The 22,373-nt window shown below is 42.1% G+C and overlaps 1 protein-coding gene across 1 annotated transcript in view; it reads left to right on the top strand.

Moving 5' to 3' along the window:
* LOC135482687 (serine/threonine-protein kinase ATR-like) overlaps positions 1-22,373 on the top strand; it is a 66,337-nt gene that overhangs the window by 13,501 nt on the left and 30,463 nt on the right. Inside the window, exons 12-35 of the mRNA XM_064762944.1 lie at positions 271-347; positions 521-702; positions 823-890; positions 2,026-2,202; positions 2,610-2,713; positions 3,411-3,509; positions 4,913-4,989; positions 5,343-5,438; positions 6,023-6,155; positions 6,694-6,855; positions 7,912-8,008; positions 8,412-8,486; positions 10,299-10,421; positions 11,959-12,054; positions 13,321-13,518; positions 14,356-14,514; positions 14,882-15,039; positions 17,524-17,748; positions 18,341-18,521; positions 19,113-19,201; positions 19,555-19,690; positions 20,510-20,649; positions 21,281-21,398; positions 22,057-22,194. Coding sequence (XP_064619014.1) covers positions 271-347; positions 521-702; positions 823-890; positions 2,026-2,202; positions 2,610-2,713; positions 3,411-3,509; positions 4,913-4,989; positions 5,343-5,438; positions 6,023-6,155; positions 6,694-6,855; positions 7,912-8,008; positions 8,412-8,486; positions 10,299-10,421; positions 11,959-12,054; positions 13,321-13,518; positions 14,356-14,514; positions 14,882-15,039; positions 17,524-17,748; positions 18,341-18,521; positions 19,113-19,201; positions 19,555-19,690; positions 20,510-20,649; positions 21,281-21,398; positions 22,057-22,194 — 3,108 coding nt within the window. The remainder of the gene's footprint in view (positions 1-270; positions 348-520; positions 703-822; positions 891-2,025; positions 2,203-2,609; positions 2,714-3,410; positions 3,510-4,912; positions 4,990-5,342; positions 5,439-6,022; positions 6,156-6,693; positions 6,856-7,911; positions 8,009-8,411; positions 8,487-10,298; positions 10,422-11,958; positions 12,055-13,320; positions 13,519-14,355; positions 14,515-14,881; positions 15,040-17,523; positions 17,749-18,340; positions 18,522-19,112; positions 19,202-19,554; positions 19,691-20,509; positions 20,650-21,280; positions 21,399-22,056; positions 22,195-22,373) is intronic.

The raw sequence follows: 22,373 nt of genomic DNA, 5'->3' as shown, positions 1-22,373 counted from the left end.
TAATACAGACATATTGCAATCGAGATGTGTTAGAATAATTTGTTAAAGTGCTCTGGGAACACTCAATATTGTTCTATTTGAATAAGAAACCCGCATCGCTGAATGATGATTTCTGGTCTTTTTGGACTGAAACAAAATGTGGGCATGAAGTTGTTTTGTCAATAAACATTCAGTTTAAATTACCGAGGTTGAAACCATTGGCTAAACTAACCTATATTAAAGTAAGAAACAAATGAAAAATATAAATCTGATCAATTTCTTCTCTTGCAGGATGGCAGTAGTGTGTCGCGGATGGTGGAGGGGCTAAGGGTTATTACAGAAGTCCTCTCAATGGCGCTGCTATCAAAGTGAGTTTAGGATCCACGTTGACAACTGCACACTGCCAAATATTCGTGCCTCACTTTGGTGATCTGTGAAAATATAAAAGGCAATTTTTATTTTGCTGTAACGAGAAATTTTTCCCAATCAAAAACTACTTCATCATTTGAATTTCTAGTGAGTTCACTTCCTTTTTTTCAAGGCATGCCAAGAATGTTCTGGCACTGAGCCCAGGGTTCGCGTCTGAGGAGTTCCTGGTGACTTTGTGTGATGTCTTCAGGAGTACTCTGAGGTTCCTTGCTGCTGAACAGATGCAAGCCGAACATGTTGCCCAGATTTACAGCCAGATTGTCAGGACCATGGGTGCAATCCTTGTGGTTGGAGGTAAGCGATTTCGTCTATCCTACCCCACAAGGATACATCGGTGAACTACTCTCAGAAAAAATACCACAGCACGCAGCCTGAAATCTGAGGGTCTTGAATAAAATTCAATTTTCGTTTCAGATGTGATGAAAAGTACTCCCGATTTGTGGTTGGATTTCTCATGGATGTTGACTCTCCAGTGGTTACCAGTAAGTAGTCCACGCTAGAGTTAGCTCGACAATAGTGGCTCCCTGTAAGTAGTCTTTGCTAGAGTTAGCTCGACTGCAGTGGCTCCCAGTAAGTAGTCTTCTCTAGAGTTAGCTCGACTCCAGTGGCTCCCAGTTATAGTCCTCGCTAGAGTTAGCTCGACTCCAGGGCCCCTCAGTAAGAAGTCATCAGTAGAGTGAGCTCAAATCCCGTGGTTCTCAGTAAAGCCCGCAGCACACTAGCCGCCAACTTCGGCATTCACAGGCATTTTTTGCCGCAAGAGTCCTGAACGCCTGAAAAATCCCTAGTCTGCTACGAACAGCGTCGGCGAACGCAACTTGACGTCACTTGCCGCAAAATGCCAAATATCTAACATGTTTGATTTTTGACGCATGTCGCCGCGTTTGAACGCAAGAAGAAGCCAGGTGTGCTACGGATGGCCGCCTGATTTGGCGTCGGCGGCGAGGCTATGGCCAATCAGCTTGCGTCTTGATGTCACATGATTTCGCGCTGCATGGCCCAGGATGGGTTAAAGTGGCGGAAAAGACGCTACTGGACGCCAATTCTGGGAAGGTGTGCTCTGACCGGGATCCACTGGCCGCGAACTTTGGCGTCGAGAGGCGTCAGCCGAACGCTTCTTGTCGCCAAAGTTGGCGGCTAGTGTGCTGCGGGCTTAAGTTGTTTCTGCTAGAGCTAGCTGCCAGTGCAGTGGCTGCCAGTATTAAAGGGGTCAGTTTCTATATATAGCTTGAGTCCAGTTGCACTCAGAAAGTGATCTTAGCTAGAGTAAGCCTGCCTAAAAGGAAAGACTAGCAGATTATCTTAAAACATGGTCTCTTTAAAAAACAACCTTAGAACAAGTAGTCACACTTGAGGCCTTGGGCAACCCTTGCAGAGTACTTGTGTTAAGTTTTGGGTTGTTGAGTTGGTCCCCTGTGGCTATCTGGGGATGATGAAGCGTATTGCATTTGCGGGACATTGGGAACTTTTAGTTGGCATTTGTTGCAAATATCTCCTTAGTGGCTGTTGGTAGAAGCGCATCTGATTTTCAATGTTTAGAGGAGAAGGCACATTTTTTGTTATTTCAAAAGCATATTTGTTTCCCAAATAAGTTCATCAGCTTAAATTCATTTTCAGAATGATATATCTTGGTTGGACCTGAAGCGTAACGACAGTAAAGAGATCGCCCAACTGGCTACAGTCCTTGCTGACAAATTGTCCCCACAGTCTCTCTGTGACTGTGTCTCAGTGCTGGGCTTGATGCCAAAGGAAGTGTGTCCTCAGTGGCGATCCAAGGTGATGCAGAGTGCCTTGGTGAGTATGACAGCAAAGAGATCGCCCTGCTAGATCCAGAACTTTGTGTCCAGGTGTATACTCCATTTCTCTGTGATTGTACCTCTGTGTTGGGATTGATGCGAAAGGAAGTATGTCATCAGTGGCGATCCAAGGTCAAGCAGAGTTACTTGACATGCTTGATGAGTGTGGTAGATTAAGCCTAATGCCTCTTTTCTGTCCCTGAATCATGAAGTAATTTTTTTCGCTTAGCTTGATTACTGATAACTTAATACGACTATGATGATAACTGGTCTTCTCTAGGCCAATGACCTGAATTGGTACCGAGCTGTAGCAATAGGCAACAGATGCTTACTAGAGCAGACGCAATCATAGTCATGAACATTATCTCAAGTGACATTTCAGTCATTTTCTTTTTTATCCTTTAGAACGACTCTGATAAAGGGCTCAAGTGTTGGTCAATCCATTGTTTCCCAACCCTGCTATACTACTATGGACCCAATGGCAATCATCTTGTGTATGACTTACTGCAGTATGTATGATTCTTTAGATTTTTTCTGAAAAAAAGGGAATCATTTTTTGTAAGATACAGTATAATGTACTTAATTTTTTATTGCTTTTCTTCTGTGTTTACTGTAAATATGTTTACACTGTTTGACAATTGACCGGTAGAGCTGGAAAATCGTTAATTGTTAATTGTTGGTTAGCCACGAGCTAGTTAAATATAGAACCACACGATGTTTCTTTATTTCTCTCAAAATAAAATGAGTTAGATATAGGGTACAGACTGCCTTCTCATCAGGCACCTGGCATTTGAGGTAGGAATTTGGAAGTAAAATGTCTCAGAAACCCAATCTGGCTGGCACTTTCATCAGGGGTGACACTACAATAAAAAGCAAACTTTACTTCTGTTTACCTTTTTAACGCGTGACGTAAAAGCGTGGAGAAATGTTTTTCTGGTCAATATTGATGGTTTTCGCTGAAGTATTTCTAAGCAACGGGAAAGGAGAGAATAACATGTCTTGCCTCCTTGCAATGATAGATAAGGGTTTACTAGCATGTGATGAGTAGATAGACATACATTTTTGTGTACGTCACTTCATTTTTAAAAATCTCCTCGATGATACATTTTCTCTGGTTTTCTTCAGTTTGATAGGCTGCGGGTGCTGCACTTGACGAACAGTACCCTATAATATCCTTTTGCTTAATTTTTCCTTTGTTAATTTCAGCCACCTAGTTAAGGAGACCTGCACGAAGGTGTCTTGTGAACTCGCTCAAATTTATGGACCATTGGCCTGTGTTGTTTCAAGGAAGGCCGTCTTACAATCGTAAGTTTATCAGTTCTTTCAGGACAATCCAAATCAGTGAAGACTCCTAATTTTGTTCTTGTTGTAGAGGAATTGTTCTGTGTAAAGTTTGCCAAGTTCTTCTTGCTGAGCTTCTGTCTTGGACTAGTTTCTCAGTCATGTCAGTCCCTCAGCTAGCTGTCCAGAGGCCCTGGTTCCGAAACCCACAATCGGCGTGAAAGTTTAGGCAGGTCTCATTACTTTGCCCTGGTGTATAAATGGGTACCGGTCAGAAATGCTCAGGTGAGGTCGTAGCACTGATTGAGCAGGTCATCTTGTGTTTTCTGGAAGTGTTTCAGGATATAACAGCGTTAAAGTGGGAAGTCAGATGTCACCTCTTCAGCAGCTGTAATCTGAAATGTTTCAGGATATAACGGCGTTAAAGTGGGAAGTCAGATGTCACCTCTTCAGCAGCTGTAATCTGAAATGTTTCAGGATATAACGTCGTTAAAGTGGGAAGTCAGATGTCACCTCTTTAGCAGCTGTAATCTGAACTGTTTCAGGATATAACGGCGTTAAAGTGGGAAGTCAGATGTCACCTCTTTAGCAGCTGTAATCTGAAATGTTTCAGGATATAATAGCTTTAAAAGTGGGAAGTCAGATGTCACCTTTTCAGCAGCTGTAATCTGAAATGTTTCAGGATATAACGACGTTAAAGTGGGAAGTCAGATGTCACCTCTTCAGCAGCTGTAATCTGAAATGTTTCAGGATATAATGGCGTTAAAGTGGGAAGTCAGATGTCACCTCTTTAGCAGCTGTAATCTGAACTGTTTCTGGATATAATGGCGTTAAAGTGGGAAGTCAGATGTCACCTCTTTAGCAGCTGTAATCTGAAATGTTTCAGGATATAATGGCGTTAAAGTGGGAAGTCAGATGTCACCTCTTCAGCAGCTGTAATCTGAAATGTTTCAGGATATAACGTCGTTAAAGTGGGAAGTCAGATGTCACCTCTTTAGCAGCTGTAATCTGAAATGTTTCAGGATATAACGACGTTAAAGTGGGAAGTCAGATGTCACCTCTTCAGCAGCTGTAATCTGAAATGTTTCAGGATATAATGGCGTTAAAGTGGGAAGTCAGATGTCACCTCTTCAGCAGCTGTAATCTGAAATGTTTCAGGATATAACGGCGTTAAAGTGGGAAGTCAGATGTCACCTCTTCAGCAGCTGTAATCTGATAATACACCCAAACTTTAACTTTGTAACTTTATACTAAAGTTTTTAGGCTGAGAGCTGCATATACAACTGATACCATGATATGATCAGAATAAATTTCAAATCAATAAATAAATTTCAAACTTGTACAGTGCTTTCCTATGTAGTTCAGTTCCATGAAGGAGTCATTTCTTTACCACAACAACTGTATTTTGAAATTTGTTCCACTTTCAGTCCTGCTGGACCTGACTTTAGTCGACCTCTCTATGAGTTGATGGAACTGAAGTGCACTTCTTGTGACCCTTTGCCTGGTAAGACCAACAGTACCCTCATGTTCATTTGTAGAGGAGAGATTTCGGAAGTATGACAGCTTTTACTTAAATTACACTGCAGTGCTTGTCTGTTCGAGTCCCTGTTAAGTTCTCGCTCCTTAATACTAATAAGGAATAAAACATTGAATTGAGAGCTGAATGTCAACTGGGACATTATGAGCTCTATAAAAAATATTGGTTATTGTAATGTAAGTAGGAGGAAACCGGAGATCCCAGAGATAACAAACACTGTCGGAGAGAGTCGCCCTCTCTATCTCATGAGTGTACCGGGACCGACTGGGAATCAAACATGGGACCCGAAACTCTTTATTACATCTATGCTTTTCTTTCAGACAATGACAAGTCGGGCAGGCCCAGACTTGTCGACCCGGGCATGTTCCTGCCATTTCTACATTTACTCAAATTGGAAGAGAAACAAGTTAGACTTGGTAAGTTGTCCTGATGAAATATTGTCTCAGGAATTGATACCTCACTGTTACCTCAAAAATGTACATGTAATTGCTCAGGTCACTGACTAGCCATTGCCTTTGCACCAAGGCTCACGTGTGATGAGAAGGATTTTTTCAGTACACCAGAGATCATATGTGGGGTTGTATTTTGGTATCAGTTCCACAAGTATGCTGGGGCCTGTTCATGTGGGAATTTGAACACTATTGACTGATTCCAAATTATAAACCCACTCCGGTGGTCTTGGTTGGGACTGGAACTGCCGCAGCACAGGAACTGCTGCAGCCTATAACACAGTGGAACCTCTCTTAGTGGACATCTCTCTATTGAGGACACCCTCTCTATGTAGGACACTCGTTTTAGTCCCAAATTGGGTCTTTGCATTCAATTTGACCTCTCTAATCGGGACACCTCTCTATTAGGGGCAGCACTTGTCGGTCCCGAGGGTGTCCTTAATAGAGAGGTTCTACTGTATATTGATGACTGCTCAATGATTTTGTATGATTGTATGAAATGTTTTCTGCATTTGAGAACTGACTAATATCCGTCGTTTCTGTTCTTTTAGGCATTGTTGGAAGTCTAAAGAGGGTGTTTGGCCATATTGAACTTCGAGCCAACAATACTGCCACTGTTGACATGATGAACAAGTGCCTTTGTCTCATCGAGGATTCTGATTACAATGTCAGGTTGGCTTTCAGGTAGGACCAGATCATCCGTAATAACGGCCCCCAGGTTCAAAGTCATGAGAAAAAAAATTTGTTGATCTTAAACATGTTAAATGAAATAAGCATCCCGGTTCCAGATTGCGATTTCAGCCAAATCTATGTACTTACTGACAGTAACTCTCATCCAAAAATGCATATACTTCCGTATTCTTCTGGCGAAAAATATGCCTTTTTCCTTGGAATTTGAAATTTTGGCTACCAATTTATCAAATCATGCTTTAGGGGTTGTTTTAGAATAAAATGAGTCAATTGATATACCAGAGCTATTTTTGGAAGCATTTTTGTCATCCTGATTAGGTTGTTTGGGGGAAAACCCTGATTGCTGTCTAATATTTTGCAAACCCATTTTCCATATGGAAAAAATCGTATTTTCCCAAAGATTTTTCCTCTATTCCAAATCCTGGTAATTTTTTTTGGCCAATCCCGGAGTCCTGAAAAGGCCATTTCCCTGCCTTGAACATAATCTGGTCCGCCTGGCGCCAGCCTGTAGTCTTCATTATCTATTTTCCAGTGAAATCATGCAGAATCTCGTGAGTGACAGCCGCTCAGACAAGGCCAGTGAAACCGATGAAGCCATTATAAACAAACTCAAGGAAGTCAAGATGCTCGCCATTGATAACTCCAACCATCGACTTCAGGAGACTGTCCTTATCACTATTGGACAGCTTGGAAAGTGAGTGAATATGATAAACTGAGTTTGAGTATGATGAGTTTCAAACTCAAACTGAGTTTGAATATGATAAACCGAGAGCCTCATAGCCTCAAGTCACGGTTAGCGCTGCGTGCTACAACCAAAAGTGTCGGTTTATTTCACATGCCCTTTCAATTGTGATCACCCATGATGAAAGCTAATTTGGCTGACGAAGTTGTTCAGGAACATGCGCGGTACACATGATGCAGCCATTGAGTCATCAATCGGAAGCAATCGGGCTGTCGGAGTGGCACTGTGAAAACATCAGCGCCAGTCACCTCTGAGGTCCCAGGTTCGATTCCCTAACGGTCCCCGTTACCTCAGGTGATCGATCAGGTGACTAAAGAGCCAATAATGATCTTAAAGCTCTCAACTCAATATTTAAAAAATAAGAGGCAATGCTTTAACATATGAATGTCAGTCAGTGTGGTCAGAAGCCAATTTAACCAGTGTGACTATTCTGATTGGCTCATTGAGGCTGCCTCGTTATTGTGGCAGCATCTCGCATGTGTTTGGCGGTGGTGGGCGGTGAGGCTAAGCCACCGATTGCCAGCGTCAGGAATGCGGCGGCGTGTTGCCGATAAAAGATTTGGAATTCTTGTTAAAATGAGTGTTGTAAACCCTTTTATTTTTGCGAGCCTATCATTTTCTCAGGTTCTTTTAGAAGATGGGGTAAAATTGCAGACTTGAGGGGTGTAAAATGTCTGACTTAATCATGTTAATAATTCTGTCATTGGAAATACGCTCTCATTCGTGGAAATGAATGAAAGCCAAAACTGAAAAGAATGCTTTTGCAAACATTCAGGATTGCAAACAAATAGGGTTTACAGTATTTCTGTATCGAGTGGTTTCATGTGATGTCATCACCTGCCATGCTGGAGGGACAGATAAAAGAAAGCAAGCACAAATAATTATGACAGCATTTGATTTAGTTATTAAGTTAGTAGGCACGACAAGTCATTGTTGTGCCCTCCGACATGGCTGACCGTGAAAACACTCTTTGCAAGCATAGTTTAATCTGTACTTGGTATTTGTTAGGTCAAGCCAAGGACATCTGTTGATCATGTCCATCATCTGTCTCCTGGAGAGTCTTATCTCGACGACGCCATTTGTAGCAGCCGTGGCAAATCAGCAGGTGAGAAATAATCATATGAAGTTTTTGGTGAAGATTGCAAATGGACATTAAATGGAGAAATGGCTGGGAACAAATCTTTCGTACGAAATAGAGTGAAAAGACACTGGATCTCCTTCATTCGTCATGGAAAACATTGAAAGAGAAGATATTTTCAGGTTATGATTTTTTTTTCATTATAACAATACCTTTGTTAAAGTGTTTTCAGATAGATCTTGCCAAAAGGTACTTGGCTGACCCCTTGTCACTTGACTGTAATAGTGTGATCACAAGAAGTAATGTTTAACAGCCCGAGGCAGCCATGCAGTGTCATAGTTGACTGGCATTATTTGACACCGTTAAAGAGCTTCATTTAGGCCTACCCTATGGATATTTCATTTCCAGAATCTCTTCTCTGTGATTTCAGATCCAAGCTGTAGCAAAACACAAAGAAATGACCATGCAGCAACTATTCATGCAATTCAGGATGCAGATATGCTCGGTAAATTTCACTTATCCATAAAAATTTTCTTTCCAATCTTGTTATTGATATTCAAATACAGTGGAACCCCGGTAACACGACCACTCATGGGACCGTGGTCGGAGTGGTCGTGTTACCCGGGTGGTCGTGTTAGCGAAGTTGGGAATCCCCAGATTATTTTTCCCGCCAAAATTGCCGACTGCATGGTGTGTGTACGCTGTACTACCATAGCAACGCTGCCTGATTGAGATGATGCACACTCCAAAGTTTTGTTATCATGCCTCGCAAGAACAGTTCGTCGATAAAATTACATGTTACATTCTCAGAATGAGTTAGAAAAGGTAATTTTGTAACTCATTTATCCACAAAGTTTCATTATCTGCCCGACGTGACGCATTTGCGGGCAATTTGGTGAATCATCCTTCATGTACCCGACTGTTTGTGACGATTGAAGTAAACTTGTCGTATGATTCCACGTGAGCCGTAACGCATGTTAATTTGCATAACTTAGCGTTTTATTGCGAATAAAAAACATATTTTCTATTGTGTTATGTTTTTATTGTAATTTAATGAATTAAGAAGACAATATATTTTATTTGAATTAACCTTTTCATAAGTGTGGTCTTCAAACTACCCGCCGTTTATTATAAGTTCATATGCAAATCACGCAAATCACATGATTTTGCTGCTGCTGAGTGCGCATGTCTGGTACTGAACTGGCTCAGTAATGAAAACAAACCATGAAAACGTTAGAAAAGGAAAGTTTATTTATTCATTTACACTTATACAATTGATCATACCTGCAAAATCACATTGTATTTTTTGTTTTCATATGTATTCCCATGGCCATTGTCCCCGTCTCAACAAAGCTTGGCAGCGAGGTGCTAATTACTATGCCACGGTCGCGACCGATTACGGCAATTAGGCCTGGTGGTCGGGTTAGCGGGGTTGATTTTCAGTTTGGGACCGGCCAAGCCAGTGGTCGCGGTCGGGGTACCGGGGTGGTCGTCTTAGCGGGGGTCTCTTAATGGTAATTAGAGAGGAAACCATTCGGGACCGGAGAATCGTGGTTGCGTTGGCGGGGTGGTCGCGTTACTGAGGTGGTCGCCAACCGGGGTTCCACTGTAACTGAAACAAATATTTTGATGCAGACAAAAACGTTGGTGCCTTTTGTGTAGATCTGTTTGCACATCGGTACCATCATATCATTACTGGTGTGGTAACCCTATTAGATTTTTGCCGGAGGTATGGTGTCCACTATAGGCTGCTGTCCACCTCTGTGGGATCTTTTACTTGCCCTGGCACAGACACTCGGGTACAAGGGATAACAGCTTTTCGTCTCATCCGACTGACTCTCAAAGTTTTGTATGTTGTGCGTCATGACGTGTTGTCAAGAGCCAGGAATTTAAGTTCCTTGAAAGCTATGAGGTAGCCGTCGAAGGACATCAGCAGATGTGGCAAACCAAGAACGCATTCCAGAAATACCTTCCTGGAAAACTGGAACATATCCTGATTTCTTTGTAGGAAGTGCATTTAATGCATTTTCCTTTGTCTTTAGGGTTGTTTTACAGTGTCTCCCAGGTTTTTCATCAAAATCAAATAGAGTTTCCATTAAACTGGCTATTTAGTGTCTTTGACCTTGTGGGTTTTTCTTCTCGCTGGTAAGCAACTCTTGCATCATGACATATCCATATCGATTTAAGGCCAGACGTTGGTCCTAATGTGTATGGGACTCTTGACACAACAGTACATAAAATTGAAACAGATATTTAATGTGGGGAAAAAAAATGCATTTGCCAAAACTTCCTAATAATTCGTGATTTTCCCTTCTAGGTATTTGCTGAGCTGATGTATGAGGTGCAGTCTCGGGCTGACAGCAAGATGAAGAAACCCAAGAAGATTCTGGAAGCTTTGGCAAATGTGTTTGATTTTGCTGATGTGGAATCCTTTCTGAAGGTAACACCAAAAATTAATAAAGACTAATACCTGTAATCTTTATTAATTAAAAGTTATACTAAATCCTTGAACTCAAAAATGTTGCTGTTAAAAGAAGTCCATCAAATAACGAATCCCTTGTTTAACTTCTCAGTTACATGTGTGTAGGGCGAACTCTTCTGATATCGATCTTTCCAAGCTAGTCCCTGCTTTTGCCATTTTAGAAAGAATTTCTCTTGTCAACTCGTAGCCCAGCTCCTGGAAGATGTATCTAATGAGTTTCCTGTTAGTCTTGGTTGTGTATAAATATGTTGACACTTCTTTCTATTAATTAGGATGAATAATATGCCAGTTTATACCCTTTTTAGCTCACCTCTTAGCAGAGGTGAGCTTATCCCATACCGTGGCGTCCGTCGTTCGTCGTCGTCGTCGTCGTCGTCGTCGTCGTCGTCCGTCGTCCGTTAGCAGGGCACGTTTCGTAACTGTTAGAGCTATTGAGTTGAAACTTGGTACACATGTACCCTTATGTAATGACACCTTGGAGACCAAGTTTCGGTCCGATTCGTTTCATGGTTTGGCCACCAGGGGGCCAAACGTTAAAAGTGAAAATATGCAATATCTCCCTTAATAGTAGTCGGGAAATTTTGAAAAAAATATGGTAGGTACTTCTAGCAAAGGTGCATCATATATCCTCCGGGTTTTTGATTTGACCTCCTTTTCAAGGTCACAGAGGTCAAATGGTGTAAATTGGCCGTTAGGATGTAACGATGGCACGTTTCTAAACTGCAATGACTATTGATACCAAATTTGATACACATTTACCCCTTAGTCAGGTGATCTCAGGGACCAAAGTTTGGTCCAATATGATTCACCACTTGACCACCAGGGGGCAAAATCCAAAAACCTTAAAAATGTAATTATTCCTTAACTTCTTGCCCGATTGCCACCAATTTGATATCATGGGTACATCTAACCACCATACAGTATATGTCACACAGGTTTTTAATTTGACCTTCTTGTCAAGGTCACAGAGGTCAAATGGCATAAATTCGCCGTCAGGCCGTAACTGTGGCACGTTTCTTAACTGCAATGACTATTGATCACAAATTAAGTACACATGGACCCCTTGGTCAGGTGATCTCAGGTACTGAAGTTTGGTCCGATCTGATTTGCCATTTGGCCTCCAGGGAGGGGGCCAAATCCTAAATTCTTCAAAATGCCATTATTCCCAGTAATGACTTGCCCGATTGGCACCAATTTTATATCATAGGTACGTCTAATTCTAACAACCATTCAATGTGTCACCCGGGTCTTCTTTGATTTGACCTACTTTTCAAGGTCACAGAGGTCGAATGTACTGTAAATTGGCCATTTTGGGGAAATTGTAATTGCTTGGACCTACATCAAACCTAACACTACATGACACAATACCATGCTCTTTATCCATCTTTCCTCCACATGAGGTGAGCACAATGGCCCTGGCCATTTCATTATGATCAGGGGGTATATTTTCAGTGTTTCGGCATTCAAACTGCTCTTATCTTGTATTGTTTTTCAGCGAACCTATGAGAAATACTTCATTCCATACCTGGTGAGCAAGGCCAATGCCACCACATCACAGCTCATCAAGATCATTGCCAAGACTCTCCATGTGGTAAGTCTGCAGTTGAATAAGTTTGCATGCAATCATATGGGCTGGAGCAAGTGGCCGTACTCCTAGAAAAAAGTCTCCTGCATGCATTCACCCTTTGAGATTATTGTGTCTCTGTACTTAGAAAGATGACTGCCAAAGCATACTGAACAGATTGTCACTGTCACTGTGTATCCAAGTGGTCTCCACAAGACCTTTTGTCAGGGCGGCCCACCCTACCTTGGCAGCTTACCACCCTATCTTGGAAGCAGCCGCCCCACCTTGCTCTAGAAATTGGAAATGGTTTCAAAAGGGCCACCCTACCTTGGCAGCTTTATACCACCCTATCTTGGAAGCAGCCACCTTACCTTGCACTAGGAATTGGAAATGGTTTCAAAAGGGCCACCCTACCTTGGTAGCTTACCACCCTACCTTGGAAGCAGCCACTTTACCTTGCACTAGAAATTGGAAATGGTTTCAAAAGGGCCACCCTACCTTGGCAGCTTACCACCCTATCTTGGAAGCAGCCGCCCCACCTTGCTCTAGAAATTGGAAATGGTTTCAAAAGGGCCACCCTACCTTGGCAGCTTACCACCCTACCTTGGCAGCTTACCACCCTATCTTGGAAGCAGCCACCTTACCTTGCACTAGGAATTGGAAATGGTTTCAAAAGGGCCACCCTACCTTGGTAGCTTACCACCCTACCTTGGAAGCAGCCACCTTACCTTGCACTAGAAATTGGAAATGGTTTGAAAAGGGCCACCCTACCTTGGTAGCTTACCACCCTACCTTGGAAGCAGCCACCTTACCTTGCACTAGAAATTGGAAATGGTTTCAAAAGGGCCACCCCACCTTGGTAGCTTACCACCGTACCTTGGAAGCAGCCACCTTACCTTGCTCTAGAAACAGGAAATGGTTTCAAAAGGGCCACCCTACCTTGGTAGCTTACCACCGTACCTTGGAAGCAGCCACCTTACCTTGCTCTAGAAATTGGAAATGGTTTCAAGAGGGCCACCCTACCTTAAATTGCTGGCCACCCAACCTTGTGTTGCACATTGGCAAAACATCTTGAATAACAAGGGTACCGCCCTACCTTGAGAAAACCTGTGAGAGAACCTTGTATTCTGGCAGAATTGAATTGTTGCAGTGAATCGACACTAGTTTTCCACCATGTTTGTTGTTATCTACCCCGCATACTTTTCTCTTTTCCTGGTGTTCACTCATTTCTAGTTCTTGTTACTTTGTATCCAGTACTACGCAAAGATTTCAATAAATAAATTCCTTTTCCAGAATTATGCCAAGGTTTTGATCAGCAGTACCAAGTACACATTTTGCTATCTAGTGCGGACGTGTGGCCAACAGGACCTGGATACCGCACTTCAGTACCTTCAGACAGAAACCAAAGTACAACTGCAGTCCCTGTTCAGGTTGGACTGCCAGAAACTGCAAAATGAACTGCTGCTCTATCTTGGAACTCATTATAACGAGGTGAGGTAGATTTGTCTACATCATTATACTGCAGTTGTCTTGTCACTTCTGGCTTGTACTATCTCTTGAGATGTTGAAGACATGAAGTGCTCGATGTAAATGTGAAGCTGGAGATCAGATTCAAGCTCGAGTGCTTAATACCTGCTCCCTCATGAAGAATAGAGAGGAATACTGGCCAAAGGACATCACCCTGACCACAAAGCTCTGGGGCTCTGTGGCTTCAGACCTGCTCCCTTATGAAGAATAGAGAGGAGGAATACTGGCCAAAGGACACCACCCTGACCACAAAGTTCTGGGGCTCTGTGGCTTCAGACCGGCTCCCTTATGAAGAATAGAAAGGAGGAATACTGGCAAAAGGACACCACCCTGACCACAAAGCTGTGGGGCTCTGTGGCTTCAGACCTCCTCCCTTATGAAGAATAGAGAGGAGGAATACTGGCCAAAGGACACCACCCTGACCACAAAGCTCTGGGGCTCTTTGGTGGAACTGTCTAGGACAGCCGACTTTTGTTACCGAAAAAGGACGGCCTGTCTAGTGTACATCTCAAAAACTCCGAACGCAGAAGAAGAAGACAAAACATTGAGTCCCAGTTGTAAAACATTGGTCTACAGATAACATGTAGATGCGAGCTTGTGTTTATGTGACTTCGCGAGGGCTTGTCCTTGGCAATAACAGCTCTTGTTTTGGGGTTTTTCTCGTTGGTGACTTGCCCTCAACCTAGCTGATACATCTAACCTACCAGGCATTTGGGATTGCACATGTAGTGGTGATGCACACGTAGTGGGCACACTCTGTCTTCTGACACCATTTTTTAAACTCGAACAATTTTCTTTCAGGTCTTCAATGCTCTGAAAATGTTGGCAAAGACAGAGGATAAGTTGGTGAACACAACCGAAGAGATGGCCGACTTTCTGCAGCCACGTTTGCTTGGCATCCTGGCATCTTTTGATACACACTTCTTGACCAACAGTGTTCCATTCCCCGAGAAGAGAATGGTATGTTTCTTGCGCTCATCGTCCTTCCATGCAACTCCTTGTAATATAAAGGGGGAACAAATATCTGGCCATGAATTTGATAACAGGATTGAGCCTTCGAAATTGAATTAAATCAAGAAAAAATATTACTCATTTAGAAATCATTTCACTTTACAGATAGTACAATGGAACCTCTCTTGTACAGTGGAAAACCTCACCTCTGTAATAAGGACACCCCCTCTATTAAGGACCCTAGTTTTGGTCCCAAATTGGTTGGTTCCATTCAGTTAGACCGCTCTAATCAGGACACATCACTATCAAGGACAGCACTTCTCAGTCCCGAGGGTGTCCTTAATTGAGAGGTTTTGCTGTATATTGATTTTGACAGGCCCTGAAGAGTTTGACTGCCATCATGACACTGATGGGTACCAAGCACATCACCACGGTGAGAGTGAAGGTGATGACCACCCTGAGGATAGGCCTTGGCTTCAAGGACAAGGACATACCGGAGGTGTGCTGTAAGGCTTGGAACACATTCGTTCGAAGGTAAGATATCAGTTCCCCAGGCTGTCATCCTCTACAAACTATTGTTAAAAGTGGGAGTCCGCTGGGCTATTGCTTGAGCTGCAAACAGCCCATCCGGCCGAGATTTATCCCGGATTCCATAGCATTAAGCGACTAGGAGTACGTCCCCCTTGATCGAATGCTGGTCTATTGCTGGTTAACATCCCAGGCAAGCCTGGTACCCATTTACTTCTGGGTGAAGAGAAGCAAGTTGGGTTAAGTGCCTTGCCCATGTACACAAAGATGAAACAGTGCTGATCTGTCCAGTTATAAGCCTGACGCTCAAACAACTTCCACTGAACCTTGTGGATAAAATGTTAGAAATCATCCGATAAGGAAAACCCCTTTATTTTCGTGGCCCTAAATATTCACAAACAGCAGACAGGAAGACACTACTGACAAAAACATCATTTTCAGATTCTCCGCTCATCCTGAGAATGGGTAAATTTTCCAGTGATAAAAGCATCATATTAAAAAAAATGTCACCCCTTACTTTTGAAATTGTACCCCTCTCGCCAAAATTGTGACAATACTAGGCTTTCAAATATAAAGCGGTAAACAATTCTATTTTGATACATTTAATTTGAGAGAAATTTAAATCATTGATTCTTAAAAAGGGAGTCAGTTTTAGGCTACTGCATTTGAATTGCCGTCGGAATTCTTGTATATATGTATTTATTGCTTGCAAAAGTACGTCTGCGACAGATTTTAGGGAAAATCTAAAACATCGAGTGTTAGAAAGGTATGTTCTTTCAGGCAAATGCATTTGAATTGCCATCACAATTTTTGTATTAATTGCTTGCAAAAGGACGTCTGCTACATATCTTATCATTGGTCCGTTGGCCAGTCCCATCTCTGAAAAGCCAGTGTTATTCATCCAGCCTGTTTTCTTTTGATTTGTACCTTTTATTCCCTTGTTCGTACTGTATTGCCTGTGTGGATTTTGTGATCTCCAGTTCTGCCAACAATCACTGTACTATTTTGCTTGTTTATATTTGATGCTGAGTAAAACTTACCCCTGGCACACCTTGAGGAAGTCACGGTAGTGTCGAAAGCTAGCCTCAACAAAATTCTATGTCGATCTACAAACAATGGTGGTATTTCATACTTTCTTTCTGATATTGTTCATCTTGGTCGACACGGCATCTTCCCATTCTCTATTCATTCCAGTGTTCACATTTCCTCCCTTGGCCCAATGCTCTCCCAGATAGTGATAACCCTCATCCCCCTGCTCAACAAACTACCAAGTCAAGTTGCCACTATCTTCAATTTCTTGATCATTGAAAATCGGCGAGCTTTGAAGCAGCATTTCCTATTCTCTATTCATTCCAGTGTTCACATTTCCTCCCTTGGCCCAATGCTCTCCCAGATAGTGGTCACCCTCATCCCCCTGCTCAACAAACTACCAAGTCAAGTTGCCACTATCTTCAATTTCTTGATCATTGAAAATCGGCGAGCTTTGAAGCAGCATTTCCCATTCTCTATTCATTCCAGTGTTCACATTTCCTCCCTTGGCCCAATGCTCTCCCAGATAGTGGTCACTCTCATCCCCCTGCTCAACAAACTACCAAGTCAAGTTGCCACTGTCTTCAATTTCTTGATCATTGAAAATCGGCGAGCTTTGAAGCAGCATTTCCTATTCTCTATTCATTCCAGTGTTCACATTTCCTCCCTTGGCCCAATGCTCTCCCAGATAGTGGTCACTCTCATCCCCCTACTGAACAAATTACCAAGTCAAGTTGCCACTGTCTTCAATTTCTTGATCATTGAAAATCGGCGAGCTTTGAAGCAGCATTTCCTATTCTCTATTCATTCCAGTGTTCACATTTCCTCCCTTGGCCCAATGCTCTCCCAGATAGTGGTCACTCTCATCCCCCTACTGAACAAACTACCAAGTCAAGTTGCCACTGTCTTCAATTTCTTGATCATTGAAAATCGGCGAGCTTTGAAGCAGCATTTCCTATTCTCTATTCATTCCAGTGTTCACATTTCCTCCCTTGGCCCAATGCTCTCCCAGATAGTGGTCACCCTCATCCCCCTACTCAACAAACTACCAAGTCAAGTTGCCACTATCTTCAATTTCTTGATCATTGAAAATCGGCGAGCTTTGAAGCAGCATTTCCTATTCTCTATTCATTCCAGTGTTCACATTTCCTCCCTTGGCCCAATGCTCTCCCAGATAGTGGTCACCCTCATCCCCCTACTCAACAAACTACCAAGTCAAGTTGCCACTGTCTTCAATTTCTTGATCATTGAAAATCGGCGAGCTTTGAAGCAGCATTTCCTATTCTCCATTCATTCCAGTGTTCACATTTCCTCCCTTGGCCCAATGCTCTCCCAGATAGTGGTCACCCTCATCCCCCTACTCAACAAACTACCAAGTCAAGTTGCCACTATCTTCAATTTCTTGATCATTGAAAATCGGCGAGCTTTGAAGCAGCATTTCCTATTCTCTATTCATTCCAGTGTTCACATTTCCTCCCTTGGCCCAATGCTCTCCCAGATAGTGGTCACCCTCATCCCCCTACTCAACAAACTACCAATTCAAGTTGCCACTATCTTCAATTTCTTGATCATTGAAAATCGGCGAGCTTTGAAGCAGCATTTCCACGAGTTGTACTTCATGCCAGATATACCAGAGCTGGCAGACGTCAATGCTCTTCTAAAGAAATGCCAAGAGGGACAGCAAAGGTAAATTTTTTTTCTTTGTTTCTTTGTGTGATTTATTTCATTCAAATTAGGAAAATATTTGTCTGAGTTGTTTTAAAGGGGTTAAAGGAGCAGTAGAGTTGTTAAAGGACCAGCAGAGTTATTAAGGGCAATATTAGCAAGCTGTCAGCTGCTCAGTCACCTCCTACCCTATAGAAGTTTCCATTACCAAATTGCACATAAAACGAAATCTGACTGAATTATACGAAAGCCCAGAAGGCTCATTCAATATTCAAAATTCAACAAATATTGAACTTTGAATTTTGAATTTTGAAGAAAACCAATTGTTTGACTTCAAAATTCAAAATTCAAAATTTCAAATACTGAATTTTGAATTATGAAGTCATCGAATTGTACGACTTCAAAATTCAATATATGAAATTTGAAATTTTGAATTTGAAATTTTGAAGTCACACAATTGGTTTTCTTCAAAATTCAAAGAACAATATTTGTTGAATTTTGAATTTTGCTCTTGATTCAGCTCCTGAACCACCTATCTTGATTGGAGCGCACAGATGTAAGAAGGTTCCAAGATGTAATGGTCCGTTTCTGATCTCCAAATAATATTTTCTAGCTCCAGTCTTAAGACCCAGATGTCACATCTGTTGAAAGGTGTTGGTCATGAGAGTCCAGATGTGCGGATGCATGCTCTGACGAAGCTGAAGCAACTGCTGCATACTAACCAGAGCGCTATACGGGAAATGGTCCTCGGGAATGAGTTGGCTGATCCGATGGTCTCTCAGATTGCTGGTGCTGTAAGTGTAAACTTAGGTTATATCCCCCCCAAAATATCCAAAAAACCCATGTTATCCTCGTAAGAGGGGTATGTTTGATAAATGTTGCTTACTACACCAAGGTGTTTGATGGATCTGACTCAGTGATGTAGCCTACCCACAGCCTTCAAAGTTTGAAACGCGACCCCATTCGTTGGCTGTCCTAGAGAGTTCTGTCATACATGTAGTTCCCCCAGAGTCATGTGGTTCGAGTGGTGTAGTGATATTTGGCGACCCACACGCTGAACTAGCACCATTTGTTGTCTTGTTTGGAGAGCTGCTTGCCGAACAGCACTTAAACTTAACCCATTATGGCAAGGGTAAAAATGGGTACCGGTCAGAAATGCTCAGGTTGTAGCGCTGGGTGAGCAGCACATCTGAGTTCTACTGAAAGGCTTCAAAATACACTGGGATTAAAGTGTGAAGTCTGATGACACCACAGTTTATATCAGACTAAACCCAATGTCATAAAATCGATGTGGGACCGGCAGCAATAATCCACCATTAAGTATTTCATTGGATGCTGAACTCTGGCTGTTTTCACCTATTCTTGTTTTCTTTGCATTTCTTTAGCTATTAGGTGGTTGTCGTGAATCCGATTCCAAGATTCGTTGCCTGTCTGGAGAATGCCTTGGTGAACTAGGTGCTATTGACCCCGGGAGGTAAGTGGGTTAGGGTTAGGATTAGACTCTTTAGGATGTTTGTAATGTGATGGTAGTTAAAAAATTCTCTTTGGTGAAAATCTTTCTTTCTATCCCTTGGATAGAATGAATAAACCTTTTGCTTCCTCAGTGACATGTCTAATTTGATCGTGACTACAGGAGCCCAGTGGTTTGTAAACATTTCTGTGTTCCAATCATATTCTGACAACGTGAAAAAGAAACGGTGACTCCAATCTGATTTGATTTGACCAGCCTTGTGCGTATGTCCATCCCGTTGAAAGGAGGAGACTTTAGGACTGATGTTCACCGCCGGTAGGTCAGAATGATTTAGCTCTTCCTCAAATTGTTTCCAGGTTGGATTTGAAGACCAACAACCCAAAAGAAGAACAGGCCAAGTTTCACGCTTCAGTCAACGATTCGAACTTTGCGTTCGATTTGATCAATGAGCTGGCTAGAGCTTTCCTTGCTGCAGAAGATGCAAGAACACAGGTCAGTTCTGTTGCTACACTACGAGAGGAAGCGGCAATAAAGCCCTTAGTTGACTAGCTTTTTTCAGTTGAAAAGTCTGTGTCAAGTTTAGTTTCATCTACGTAAGTATGGACCAGAGTTCACAATGATGTGGCATGTTTTGAATTGCTCTTCTAAACGTGGCCGGGTCCTCACGAAGAATGTCCACCTTCTGCTGAATTCCTCATGAGGAACCGGCCATAGTTAGAAGAGCAATTCAAGATATGCGACATTGTTGTGAACTCTGCTTCCAAAGAGGTGGAGCTGGTCATGTTGAAGGTGTTGGCGCTTGATAAACTGATAATCTGGTGAGACACTCTTCTTTTTACATTCAATTCATGTACGTACTCAAAATGCACCAGGGATACGCCTGCATAACACAACATGAAAAGAATGGAACAGGTGACTTGGAAAAATCAGATTTCAGCATGTCATTTTGAAAGCAAATGATGTAGGGTCATCCGTGAACGCATGGGTGTTATGAAGACATCAATGGAAAGGGCGCCTTGCTCCCACTTTATCATAGATGCAATGAAATATCCATGGCATTAATACTTATCACATAAAAGCTGTTTATTTCAGGATTACCTTTTTATTGATCCACCCTGTATTAAGGACACCCTTCAGACTGACAAATGCCATCCTTAATTGAGAGGCGTCCTGATGACAGAGGTCAAATGTAATAGAAACAACCAGTTTGGGACCAACTGCAGTGTCCTTAATAGAGAGGGTGTCCTTTATAGAAAGGTGTCCACTATGGGAGGTTCCACTTTATATAGCTTTGACCGAAATTTGTTGCAGGATTGCTCGGCATTGGCCATTCAGGAATTGTTGCAGATCTATGAGGTGAGCTCGACGGAAGAGGGGAGTCCTGGGAGCCGACTGTGGAACAGATTCCCAGAACATGTCCAGGAGATACTGTCTCCTCTGTTAATGTCCAGGTGAGATTACTTGTATGATTTCATAAAGGTAATATGCAGGGATGTCAAATTTTTGATTTTAGACGGATTTAAGACTTTTTCCTCTTACTAAGCAGCTGGAGTGGAAAGATCTTTGTCTCCACTCTCTGTGGATCTTTGAATTTTCAAATTTGGACAAAAAGTTCACATTTTAGAGGAATTTTTGTGCAAGTGAGTTCTGATCAAAGGACAATATTTCTACAAGAAAAAATGTCATACTATTTCTTGTCTCCTTGGCATCCCTGGTTATGCGATAAGTGATTCCTCCTTCAAAAAATTGGGGTCAGTGGTTCATAATTGGCAACAACTCTCAGCTGCAGTCGCATGCACTGTCATTTTATGTGCAAAGGCTAGTGGTGAATTGACATAATCATAAATATAAGCTTCTTTATTACAAACTTAAATGTAATTCTGTCATAAAAAAACTACCAGAGAAATTCGGCATTTCTACTTTGACCTTAATGTTGCTGGGTTTGTTTGATAATTCAAATCCTGTCTTGTTCTTTGTCCCTTATCCAATACATAAATGTGTGCGTTAAATATGACAAAAAAGTGAGGTCCCTTCAACCATCCGTCTCCCTTTCTTGTGTATAATAATTCCTTATACCTGCAGGTATATTTTGTCGACCACTTCCGATTGGAGCACGCTTCCCCATCCTATCTACCACAGCAAGAAAGGGAACAACTTCAATGACTGGGTGTGCACCTGGACTGGCTATCTGATCTCAAAGGTTGGTACCATTGCGATATTTGCAAAAGAGGAGTTAGGCCATCTTGTGTTCTTCTAGTAATTTTCCAAACAACGGTCTAAAGGACCATTGGCATTATTAAAGGCCTATGCCGTTCGTTAAAATTTTTGAATTTGTAATTGAATTTGAATACTTTCGATTGCATCAATATAAATTTCAGCATTGCCTTTGTGTAGACAGATATACAAATACTATAAATACCAATATTTTCAACAAATTCGTATTCATAATAATTGCACTACGGCATTGTGTAATAGTGGATTTCTAGTTAACTGGACCACCAGTAATTACGAATGGTGTACCCCTTTAAGGCCATTGTAACCAGTAAGTATTTTGTTGACTTACCACGGCTAGAAAGGGAACAGCTTCATAACTGGGTGTGCACCTGGAGTGGTTATCTGATCTCCATATTACAATGTTTACAAATGAGCGATTTAGCCATGTTGGGTTCTTCTAGCAGTGTTTTAACAACAATTTTAAGGAAAATTGTAATTTTGTTTGTATTATGTGGCCAGTTCTAGCTAAAGTTGGCGCTTGTCGCATATTGATAAAAGGGAGGACCGAAGATTAACTTATTCTTTGATTCACTAGAATACAATATGTGCTTTCCATTTGTCACATTTTGCACTTTTCCCCCTAGGTGGCTGCCGACAAGCCGATGAGAGTGTTCCAGTCATGCAGCGCCGCGATTAAATACAATGCCCACTTGGCTCTGTACCTCCTTCCACACGTGCTCATTCATGCCCTCCTTGATGGAACTCCTGAAGAAAATGAAATCGTAAGAAACCTTTTAACACTCGAGCTGCCTAATCATTAAAATTAAACATGCTTAGCTACTCTTGTAAAGTTTTTGGCACTGAGAGTCAAAGGGGAGTTATAGGGAGAATGAAAACGACTTGAAATTCAAGTAGGGTAGTGTGGTCCTGGGAGTTTATTCTTTTATGTTATTTGACAAAA

This window comes from Lineus longissimus, chromosome 2 (genome assembly GCF_910592395.1).
Source record: "Lineus longissimus chromosome 2, tnLinLong1.2, whole genome shotgun sequence".
In the NCBI taxonomy this organism is placed as follows: domain Eukaryota; kingdom Metazoa; phylum Nemertea; class Pilidiophora; order Heteronemertea; family Lineidae; genus Lineus; species Lineus longissimus.
Note: the sequence above shows the minus strand (reverse complement) of the source record. Positions and strands in the feature narration are given on the sequence as shown.